This window comes from Mytilus trossulus, chromosome 7, assembly GCF_036588685.1.
Source record: "Mytilus trossulus isolate FHL-02 chromosome 7, PNRI_Mtr1.1.1.hap1, whole genome shotgun sequence".
In the NCBI taxonomy this organism is placed as follows: Eukaryota; Metazoa; Mollusca; class Bivalvia; order Mytilida; family Mytilidae; genus Mytilus; species Mytilus trossulus.
In genome coordinates this window covers 68,702,526-68,714,828 of record NC_086379.1, presented here as the reverse complement: position 1 = coordinate 68,714,828, position 12,303 = coordinate 68,702,526, and the positions used below count along the sequence as shown (strand labels likewise).

General features: G+C 32.9%; 1 protein-coding gene across 1 annotated transcript; it reads right to left on the bottom strand.

The window, feature by feature from the left end:
* Positions 1-1,111: 1,111 nt before the first annotated feature.
* LOC134726621 (putative uncharacterized protein DDB_G0282133) lies at positions 1,112-12,224 on the bottom strand. The gene is made up of 5 exons (XM_063591033.1): positions 12,080-12,224; positions 8,998-9,176; positions 8,068-8,289; positions 7,365-7,508; positions 1,112-6,878 (listed from the first exon to the last, which is right to left on the bottom strand). The coding sequence occupies exons 1-5, from the start codon at positions 12,222-12,224 to the stop codon at positions 1,113-1,115; spliced, it is 6,456 nt and encodes a 2,151-aa protein (XP_063447103.1). The 3' UTR covers position 1,112.
* Between the last annotated feature and the right edge of the window lie 79 nt (positions 12,225-12,303).

Below are 12,303 nucleotides of genomic sequence, written 5' to 3'. Positions count from 1 at the left end.
TTTTGGGACGGTTGTCATTCTTTATTGATTCAACAATCATTCATTATACTATAAAAAGCTGAATATCAAATATATCATCCAAAGGAACCGTAGTACCACATTTATGATAACATGAAGTAAATTTTTGATTGCATTCTTGTCTTTAATCATTTTAGTTGTACAACTATACCTTTGAATCAAAACTGAAAGTTTTAAACGTGTTTATAGAGGCAATCGAGAAATGTATATCAAATAGTAAGGAGTTTATCGAACAGCCTCATCAGAGAAAGGAAAATCAGCAATAAGAAATAAAGCTGATATACTCTTATTACGCCTAAATGCGTAAAAATCGAGAAAATGAGATAGATTGAATTCTGAATTGACATTATGTATCAACAAATAGCAAAAAATATATTTTATGAACAAATGCATAAAGAATCTAGTTTAAAGAAGAAGAAAAAACACGTTATACCTGTCATTTTTATTTCTTTGGATGATTATAAGACATGTCAAAAAGATACTCAACAATATCCCCATGTCGAGTAGAAAACAATATTAGCTACAAATAGATTAAAACAGGAAAATGATAAAATCAATTTAAACTCTATTATATTAAGTAAAATCATAAGTAACAAAACAATACCACACTTAAAATTTCAATGTACATAATAAGTATTAACTGAGAAATAAATAATTACACAAAATTATGTTACATCAACAATATGATTTTCTTTCTGCATCAACCTTTAAATTTTTTGGTAAAAAAACTATGTGATCGAAGGAAAGAAAACAACAATTAACTTGTGCTGTAGCTTTCAAAATGTCAATTAGTTAATGATATTATTGATTTGCATTTTCTTGTTTTCAGAAATGATTCCAGTCACAATTCCAACACAATAACACCATCTGCTTTGCATATTTTTGTAAATCATTAATTCTTTGGTTTCAATACATTATAATATCACCAATCCACATTTACACCTGATATCAGTATATCAATACATTTTAATCTAAGGATGAATGAAACAATCTGTATTTACATTTTGTTGACAAGACCAGACATCTGGTTTTGAACCAACATCCACTACAAAGTCAATTGTAATGAGATCAGACATCAACATTGTCACGTGTATCTACTTTGAAGTCGATCGACTGTCTCTAGAATGGAAGTCTTTCCTATTTCTAGAACGATCAGTCTTGACGTCTCTAGAAAGATTATCCTTTCGGTCTTTAGACCTACTTTCCTTTTCTGTAAATTTTGAACTACCCCGCGATGACACATTTTGGTAGGTACCCCGATGTATAGGCCTATTAAATCCTCTGCCTCTAAAATTTGACCTTGAATCAAAAGGTCTGCTATTAAAATTTGATGTTGTATTTGACCAAGGCCTTGAAGAAGAAATGAATCCTCTTTTACTAGAGAAACCACGTGATCTCATGCTTGGATTATATCTTGTTTTATACTGATTGTTGTATGTTGAACTGTAAGTTGATCGGTTGTAATTGTTGTAGGCAGGTTTGTTTACCATACTGTATGTCGGTCTGTTTACCGACGAAAATCTTGTAGTCTTAGGTCGTTCAAAGGTAGATTCTCCTTGTGTTCTTGTTGAGGTATTTGTATTACTAGAATATGTTCTTTTTGCTTCGTTTACAGATTTATGTGGTTCTTGTAATATTGCCTGTGTGTGATTACCAAGTTTGTCACCAGGATTAATTTTGTCTTCAGTCACTCGCGCTTTTACCATGTCTAGAACCATTTCTGCCATTCTGCCCTCTTTGCTGTTATCATTACTTTTATCATCAAAAATTATCTTCTTCAACAAAGTCGACATTGCCTTTGATAATGTATTATTGATATCTGATTCTTTGGGTTCCTTACTACCTGACGTGCTTGAGGGATATTCACGACAACTAACATCACTGATCAGACCACTTGTGTGACGCTTTGGAGATGTTTGGCGATATGAATCATACCTTGCATTGTTAGCATGTTGATAAGAATTTAAACGGTCTTTTGGGGACAGGGTGGTAAGATACGAATTTGCTCTGTTCTTAGGTGACAAACTACGATTAGAGCTTGTCCTATTCTTTGGTGAGGCACTGCGATAAGAAGTTACCCGATTCTTCGAGGGCAAACTACGATCACTAGAACTACTACTATCTCTGTCGCGTGACCTACTACGAATTCTACTTTTTCTGAAAAATGATTTCCGGTCACGGTCGTCAGTTTTATACTTTTTGTACGTAGATAACAATGTTCTGTCGCGTGAATCACTTCTCTGTCTTTTCCTGTCGTATCTTTTGTCATGATCGGGAGAAACACTTCGGAGTCTTTTATACTCTGATGTTTCACTTCTATCTATTGAATTACTTCTTTCTCGTTTAATAGACACCCTAGGATAAGCATTCAAGTGCTTGCTCCTATCGTTTATCTCATTCTGACTATTACTAAAAGATGAACCATACGATGTCGAGTTGAAATTTGCTGCCTTTACCTGATTATTATGACTGGAAGAATAGAACGTATTTTGATTTTGTATACGTCCACCGATGTAACCTTTTCTTTGATTTTGATTGGTCGAGTTTGGTGTATTGTATGACTGATTTCCTAGACGATACTGTGGTTGGCTATTCCTAGAAGGGTTAATGTTCAACCTAGCGTTGTTGTCATAGCTTTTCCTAGATTGTGAACCAAAGCTATACTGATTGTTGGTAGAGTTGTTTGGCCGTTTACCTTCTGTATTATCCCATTTGCTTTTGACAAACCAGGTTCTGTTATCAATTGACTGAAATTGTTTGGGACTGTTTGCATTATAACGTGAATAATTTGAATAGTTTTTAGAAACTGATGTCCTGAAGTTTCCCACTGGACTGTTAGTGGAAGATGAACAGCTACTTTCAGAGCTTCTAGACTTAGATCTGCGTTCACGTATTTTTGACTTTGATGATCGATCAGTACTGTTCAAATGAAGTGCTTTCTTATTATCTTGGTTATCATTATTTGTCGATGCTGAATAATGAGTTCGTATTGCTTGCAATTGATTTGAGCCCGGGGTTGTGTATTTATTACTAGTATCATTACCTTTCTCACTCCTTGTTGGTGCTCTATGTTTGTGAGTCCGATTTTGATTGTGTACTTTTGATGAATCCCTATAAGGAGATGAATCTGAACTGTATGTCGATTCTGATATTTTTCTTTTAACTTGCTTTTCAGTCACAGTCGACTTAAATTTACCAGTTTTCTTTTTTGTTGGTGCTATGAGATTTTGCGAAGTGATACCATAATATTCATCTTCTGTAACTGGTTCCTTTTTGATCCGTTTGACGACACCTGAGGCTTCAGTCGAAGTAAGTTCATTATACACTGCATTGAGAACACGTGTAGCCCTTGATGTGTCATCAGTTTTGCTGCTTTGCTTTTTTGACAAATGTTTATTTTGTATTTTATCAATATTCTGATTAGTCAATGAAACTGGAGACCTTTGTGAAGATGATTCAGCTGTTTTCGATAAACTGTTTGCAGATTTATTATTTGTAGTTTCCGTCTCAGTCAATGTTATTGAATTTGAAGTTTTGCTATTTGCAGAAGATTTCTTTGGCGGGAAATTTCCAGTTATAACCTCAATAGGCATGTATTCCGCCATAGTTTTGTCACCAGTATTGGCCGTAGCATACGCTTCGGGTAAGTCGGTAGATTTAAGTTCACTCTGTTTACCATTGATGTGGTGGTCTGTACCCTTTTCAAAACTTTCCTTTATACATTCCCCGCTGGTATCATCTGGTGTACTGTCCGAAAGAGTTTTTAACTTTTTCATTTTTAAATCTTTTTCACTAGACTTCACTGCCTTTTCACCAATTTTATCTGATGAAAAATTATCTTTGTCCGCATCTCCTGAGTTGCTTCGTACCCTATTTGAAAATAAACCTATAACTTGTTCCAGGTCTTTAAGTGTTTTATCGATTTCGGTAGTGATTTCCTTTGATTCTACTGTTGTTATTGGCAGATTTTCTGATTGCTTAAAAACATTGGAGTCTGTATTCTGACTTTTTTGTTGATTTTCCTCCGTATTTTTATCATTTTCAGAAAACGATTCTGCAACAGGGCTTAGTGGCTCTTTCTTAATAACTACAATAGATTGAGGCAGATCTACTTCTGTTGTTTTGCTTTTGTCATGCTTTCTTGATTCATCTGATAGTTTATTGGTGTTACAGCTTTCAATTTTTGAAACTGACTTGTGTTCATCTGAACTAAATTCCTGTTTTGGACTAATCGGTTCTTGCTTCACATTCACAGCTAGTCCATTCAGAAACAAGTCTGACTGCATCATACTCTCAGTTACTTGTTTATTCATAAGATCAATAATAGATTCATCTAAATCAGAAGTTGGTGACATTAATTTTTTTATCAAAAGATGATCATCAGGTTTATGACTTCCCTTTGCTTTGTCGGACGATACTTTAGCAACAGACGTTGAAGATAGTGATTTTGATGATAAGACATCAGACACACCTGGCTCTTGCTTAATAACTGTCTTTGCGATTTCTTGTGATGTCTTTTCTTGTGTTTCAACATTTGTGTTTTGTACCTTTGTTGGAGACAATTCATTATGAGCATCCGTTTCCTTATCAAAACTTTTTTCTATTGCATCAGAAGATGCAAACTTTTCGAAAAGATTTTCTCGGCAGGTAAACTTTGGCTCTTGGTTTCCTGAGATCTTATCATGAGTTGATGCGGGTTGGCTATTTGATTCTTTCGGGGATTTTGTGGAAGGTTCATTTTCTTCCTTTGTTTTTGTGTCGTCCTGTTTAATCATTTTGTGATGTTTGGCGGTCTTTACATTTATGTTTTTTGTTTGTAAAGGAGGTTGCTCTGAAGCAGCAAAGGCAGCTGCTACCGAATTAGCTGTTTTGCGTTTAGTAGAAGCTATAACTGGGGATATATTTGAAGACATGAGAGAGGACAATTCTTTTTCTAATCCGCTCAATTTCTTATCATTTTTTCGTTTATTTGTAGCCTGATTTGTTTTGGAATTACTACGACCAGTTTCGAGGCAAACAGTTTCATTTTCAATTGGTTCAATTTTCACCCTTAAAAATGAATTCTCCTTTATGGAGGAAGAAATACCACAAGCTTTCTTTTCATTTTCTTTTACGTGTTGCTTGATGTCATGTGTTTTACTATAATCTATCTTTCTTAAAGAAACAACAGGTTCTCCCTTTAGATTCGGGTTGAATTTTTCTGCGTCGAAGATGTATTCCTGCTCCTGTTTGTTTTCATTCAAGATGTTAATGGCTGATGTTATCGCTTTACTTTTAGTTTTAGTTTTACAATCTACTACTTTAGCCGCTTGCAACTCTGATGCTACTCTTGCTAATATATCAAGATTGTCCAAACCTGCAATGCAAGACTCCTTTGATGCAGAATAACTATGATCTTCTACAGCACTGACAGCACAAGACATGTGTGATTCCTTTGTTTCAGGTGTTTTACTTTCAAAATTTGTATTACAACTGTTATCGTCTGCAGCATTTTCTTTCACATCTACTTTGTTGTCTTGGACATTACATTTAGACTTACATGATAAGTCCAGACCAACAACATCACCACTGTGTTCATTTTCAACTTTATTGTTACTTTCTGTTGTATTTTGTTGTTGTAATCCTTCATCTGAATGTTCTTCTTCACCACCAGCTAATTTTTCTGTTAAGAGTTCGTACAAATCAGAGGGATCCATTTTGTAAATTGCTTCTCTGAATAATGTTTTAATGTCAAAGTTTTTATCAGTTGACGAACCTTCAATTGGTTCTTCACTTCCATGTTTAACACATTCCTCAACGTTATTACTATCATCCTGTTTTGAACTTTCCACTTCATGCTCATCCTTTACGATTGTCTTTTCTGTTTTTAATGTATTATCTGTTTCCTCCCTATTGTGGGTTTTAGATTCATTTTTGCCATCACATTTGTCATTTGTTGCATCAATTGTGGTTTTACAAGTGTCAAAGTTTTCTCTCTGTGTGTTTACATCAGACTCAGCAGTTACAGAACAGGCAATTTGTTTTTGTTGATCTGTATTGTCTGTCATATCTGAATCTTTTCCGATAGCAACATTCCCAGATTGCGTAGCTCCTTGGTCCCCAGGTTCATCTAATGTAGGTGTTGAAGCACCACTACTTAATTCCCTATACCTAATTATGGCAGGATCGATCATGTCAATATTGTCGATGCTAGATGTAGAATAAACACAACTGATTTTGGGTGCAAATTCTACATCACAACCAGTTGATTCTGTCAAGGAAGACGAATAACTATCAGTCGTTGTTAACTCTTCTTTAACAGCATCGTTTTCATTTTTCTCCATGTCATGATTTGATTTGATATGTCGTAACTCTGTCAATTTTGACTGACGTAGTTTTATCTCTTCCTCGATTTTCTGAAGTTTTGTTTTAATACAAGATTTATCGGTTTCAGCATTTGCAGGTTGATCTTTCTCAGAGGAAGATCGTTTCGTTGGTGTTTCTGATCGTTTTCTTACGGGCTTAAGCTTAGGCATTTCATTTCTTCGTGTTCTTCTTTTAGTAGAATTGTCAGTTTCCTGTGAATTATCAGAGTGTTCATTTTTCCTGTTACGTTCATCACTTTTACGACTCCGACTTCTGCTTCTTTTCCTTTCAGTCCCTTTTAAATGACGTCTTTTTATATAAGTTCTATAACTCTTGTAACCATTTGATGTGTCCTTGTGTTTCATCTGCGCAAGAAATCTATCACGGAATGATAGGAATGGACGATTTACTGTTACACGATATGGCTGCCTCAATTGTATAACTGCATACGGTACAGCTTGACGAGGATGCATCAGAGGAAGCTTTGACTTCTCATCCAGTTGGTAAATATAAATCTGAAAGGATTGGAAAAATAAACATTTAAGAGAGATGAAAATATACTGATAATGGACATTCAAAGGCGGAAAATGCCTAGGGTAAAAACATTCGTTACCTTCTACGGTTTCTTTTTTGAGATGTTACTTGCATAAACGAAAAACAGTAAAATACTGTTTATGAAATATATAGTTATCTATTGTGACATGCTTATGTGAAATTTACAGTTGTCTATTATGACAGGCTTATGTGCCACGTCAAATTGAATGTTTCGATTCGATGTTATCATGTAAGTAATTAAGTTACTAGTAATGCAATAATATCGTTGCTTATACGTTTTAGTTTTGTTTTTGTTTTAGCATTAAAGAAACAAGATATAAAACTATAAGATAAAACAATAAAACTACAAATAACCATGATTGGCAATTGTACCACATCTTTTTTCTTATATTGAGATAACAAATCATATATCAAAACCAAGTCTATTATGAAGAGTAGTTACTCACAAAATTATGTGCAAGTCCTTCACATATAGTTATGTTTGGATCAGGTTGTATCATCGATGTGTGTGAATCGTAGTGTTTTGACGGATGCATGAGTGTTCTCCCTTTAAACCTAGGCATAACCTTTTTTACTCTCCCTGGAATCACCTGTGAACAATAGAACATTTTGTTGTTTATAAATAATACATGGACATTGAACTAACGTCAAATTTTGGTTTTAATCAATGTGTGCGTAAAAATAGAAAAGACTTGTACATGCTCAATATTTCAATATTGAATTTCCGTCAATTTCAAAGAAAACTACATATATTAGCTAGTCTAATATTATCTTTAAACAGAAAATATAGTAGCGCAAACCGAAAACAAGTGTGATTATTTATTAGTTTTCAACATTTTATACGAAAAAAATTGCCCATTTTAACATTAAATAGTACAAATGATACCGCAAATGATGCGCATGTTAACAATAAATATATCTTCGTTGTTTTCGATGCTAAAAGAGGGACGAAAGATACCAAAGGGACAGTCAAATATAAAATATATGAAAATCCGAAACCTGATACAAAGTTGAAGAGCACATATATTTTTTTAAGCAATGGTTATCTAATTTACTTAAAAGGTAATAATCATTGTAATGAAACGAATACGTTACACTTCGGTATATATATATTCATATGGTCAACAATTGCATATGTAAACAACTTACCCTCAGTACGACAATGCATCTGGCAGTTATGAAGTTCCTGAAAGTCATAAATCGAAGGAGCATATCGTAGTTTCTGTTCAAGTGAAGACCAGCACGCGTGTCACCCAATATATTTGTCTTTTTCTCTGAGCATCGGACACCATATTTACACATGCTCACAACAGATCTCCATGACTCAGCTAAAAAACCGAACTCCTCTTTCAACTCTTCGTCAGTTCTTCCCTAAAAAAAATTAGAGCAAATAAAGAATATTTGACATTAATGTTTTCTCAATATTACAGGACAATTACAGGCTTATCCAATAGACCACTTTCGAGTTCATCCGTCACCGGCAAAAACTCGTCAATTATGCACGCCTTTATGACGTCATTTACCAGATAGAGGGGCTCGCCTATATCCCTGCACTATTTACGTTCATCAAGCGTCTAAGTGATCGTTTTTGTGCAGGATAAACTAGAAATAATGGTTGCTCTGTAGGTACTTACTGACAATTCCCTAATGACAGCAGTGTTGATTGTCTATTTTCAGAATTCAATTTGCCGAATAATTCGTACAATATAGAATTATAATTTTCCAACCACTCGCTCAACATTGTAAGGAAGTGACGACGCCCCTAAACGCACAGATGACGGTGATAAAGGCGCGTATAATTGACGAGTTTTTTTCCGGTGACGGATGAACTCGAAAGTGGTCTATTTCACTTATCTGTGTTATTAAAACGGCATTAGACTATTTGCATTTTTTCGCTTTTATAACAATTGTAAGTTCTGATTCGTCTAAAACATTTCTATCATATTAGTACTAAAAACATCGTCATACTTGTTCATTCTATACATATCATAAACAAATATTTTCACTATTTCATAATTTTACTACACTCTTTTTAACATAGATGATAATATAATCAAATGATATTAAAGTTCAATTTACCATTTTTCGAAGAGCTGCTTTTCTATCTTCAAATGCTTCTTCAAGATCAGGGTTGTCAACTATATGCATTTTCATGGGAATCCAACCCCTAAGTGGACCCTTTGAAAGACAAGTTTTCTCCACATTCTCCATCAGTTCTCGAGCCCATGTACACGTTAATGGCATAAACGTTAACACGTCTGAAATATGAAGAAAAAAAATGAAGATACATTTATATTAGACAGACTTTATTTAATTAGATAAGAATATAACTTGATTAAAAGGGGAATAAATGCTTCTTGCTAAGTGATGTTTGTACAACGAATAGAGTTAGATTGGGATTGTTTTTGGTATCTTAGATTGCAATTGTCCGCAAATGATGGGTTGATATTTTTACTGGAATTAGCAAATTTCAAGTCAAGAGAATGAATTTTCTGTATGTGATATTTTTTAACAACCGACTTTATTTTGATTCTTATGGACCTTCCCCTTTAAGACCAATAAAAAAATAATGAGTGAAATGTCAGATATTACGTTTTCAATTTGCAAACACCTTTGGTTCATTGAACCTAAACTGAAAATTGATAACATTCTGCATTTCTATATTTCATTTTTGCATAAAGTTAACAGTAATATACCGCTGTTCGAAAGTCATAAATCGACTGAGAGAGAAAAAATCCGGGTTAAAAACTAAAACCAAGAGAAACATGTCAACTATAAGAGGAAAACAATGAACTATAAGATAACATAAGTGCCATTTTCCTGACTTGTTACAGAACATTTTAAGAAAAAAATGGTGGATTGAACCTAGTGTTGTAGCTAGCCAAACATCGCGCTTGTGTGGTAATGTTAAAAAAAAAAACTAAAATGACAAGATTAATTGACAGGACTACAGTACAAATAAATGCAAGAGCATTTAGGATAGAGAATACACATATAAACAATACAATAGTACATTTCGACCTGCTAATAGTTATCAAACGTACCACTCCACGCTTTTAATTTCATAAGCAAGACTCGCGTTTTGTCTACATAAGACTCACTAGTGAGTCGCAGATCAAAATAGTAATAAAGTCAAACAAGTACAAAGTTAAAGAGCATTGATGATCCAAAATTCCAAAAAGTTGTGCCAAACTTGTAAGGTTATAATTGCCTAATTATAAAATCCTTATTTTTTTTAGAATAATTCATATTTTGCAAAACAGGAAATTTATAAAATGACCATATAATTGATATTCGTGTCAACACTGACGTGCTTGCTAACCACAAAATAAAGACGAACACGAAAAACAACGATTTCAAAGTGACTTCGAAATCAGAGTACGTCGTCAAAAATATACTTTTTTAGAAGTTATAACGCAGATCAACTTTAGTACAAATCTGTTGAAAGGAATTGACTCATCAGATCAGCAAGAATGGAGCGTATATTATATGCATGAACAAAAAATAGCAAAGAAGACAAAAGAGACACAAATGTAAGAGTTTAAATTGAAATTTAGATTATTTAACTTTGGAAATCAACAAATAAAATACGTAAATTAAGCGTGACCAACTCTTTTTAGCCATCTGTTAAAAGTTAAACTAACACCAACTGAAAAACTGAGCTTATTTTTGTGATGGATTTGATTATTTCTCATTGTTTAAATAAAATTTTTGATATCGATCAATTTTAAAACTTGTGGGTATATATCAAATGTTATTTGTGAAAAGTTTTGTAGTTTCAAAATCAGCATATTCCCTGATATTATCTGCCAAAAACCAGGAAATAAATCTAAGTATGAAATTTTTACATCATGGTAGTTTAATATACACAACTCATTGAGATAAACTCACACGTTTGTCAGGTCAAGTGTTTGTTGTAGATATGTAATTGAAAATTAATTATCGAACTATTAAGTAAGAAAATCATTATTGCATCGGATGTATTTGAATGTTTTTAACAATTCTTCGCGATATTTCGATTTTATTTCATATCATGTCCGTTTGCCGTGTTTAGTTGTCTTATCTAGACAAATACTGGTTGAACATTGATTTCAAACTAAAAGATAACAGTATGTATATTACCTATTTAATGACCTTCCGTTTGGAGGTCATTTTTTCGTGTAATGTCTCATTAACCTAAGTTTAAAATCATTGCTGCATTATCTTATTTTTAAATTGCAAGTTTTTGCAAGTACTAACTAGTATATAATTCTCTATCCCGATTATAATAAAGACATGCTTTGATCGGTAAGCTAGATAAAGTTACAACTAAAGTTTAAATATTCGTCCTTCTTAAATTGTAAACCATACTTCAGTTTAAACAAATATAAAGAATGTGAATTCAACTAGATCAAACATCACAAAAGAATAGTTAGACCATTTCATTTAAATAAAAAATCCTGTATCAAAATACAACATATAATATAGCATTTAAAAATAATATTCTGATCTTTTCTTGCAATAAAATAAAATACCCAAACTTATTTTTTTTATTTTTGTAAAAAGTAAAAAAAAAGTTAAGTATGTACATTTATTAATCCAAAATGAATTCTATTCACCGAATTGACCTAGTTAACTTCCCATAGAGTGACGAAGAACAAGTTTTAGAACATAAATGAATACCATTTTAGATATTTAAAATGTTTGAGCTTAAAACTGTATCGATGGAATAAAATTTACCTTTTCTTATTTGCGTCATAATTATCCTTTAGTAATGAAACTGCCACGAAATCCTTGTGAACGTATTGTCAAATTGTTATCTGGGTTTACGATCATGTGACTGTCAAGGAAGTTAGCCAGCTCGTTTATGATATATAACACAGTTGTTAAGTAAACAAAGATATTACTGTAGATCTATTTTTAGGTGTGGGAATTTTCATTTGAATGAAAAACTAATATAAAATCAAGTATTGTTACTTGTTTTCAATAAGTTTAACTGAAAAATTTCTTCAGAACAGAAGTATCAATAATTTCATTTAGATAAATAACGTATTTCAATATATATCAAATTAATTTTGATTGAAATCTTTTTCTTTTTGAAAGATCAGAGTTTGATAACCGTATAATCTAAGTGTATAATAGAAGTCGAAATATTGATAGGTAGAAAAATTTGAAAAAATACCTTTTCTATAACTGGATATTGACTGCATGGTGATTATTATATCTTCGTTATTATAACTATTAAATCTGGTGTCTTCCCACTGTTCTCGCCTTTTCAATGTACGTCCTTCTCTTTCGTGGAAGATCAATACCTGGAAACAACACATTGTGTTGCTATTTTTAGTTTAGGGTTTTCTGCAAATTTCATTCATAAAAGAAACTCATCAAAGGCACTTGATTGTGTTA

What these genes read in the sequence shown, in the direction of transcription:
- LOC134726621 (XM_063591033.1), bottom strand. Translation starts at nt 12,224, where the DNA reads ATGTGTTGTTTCCAGGTATTGATCTTCCACGAAAGAGAAGGACGTACA. An exon ending in AAGCAGCTCTTCGAAAAATG is followed by an intron (nt 8,290 to 8,997) that starts GTAAATTGAACT and finishes AATTTTTTTTAG; the next exon opens with GGAAGAACTGACGAAGAGTT. An exon ending in GATGCATTGTCGTACTGAGG is followed by an intron (nt 7,509 to 8,067) that starts GTAAGTTGTTTA and finishes TATTGTTCACAG; the next exon opens with GTGATTCCAGGGAGAGTAAA.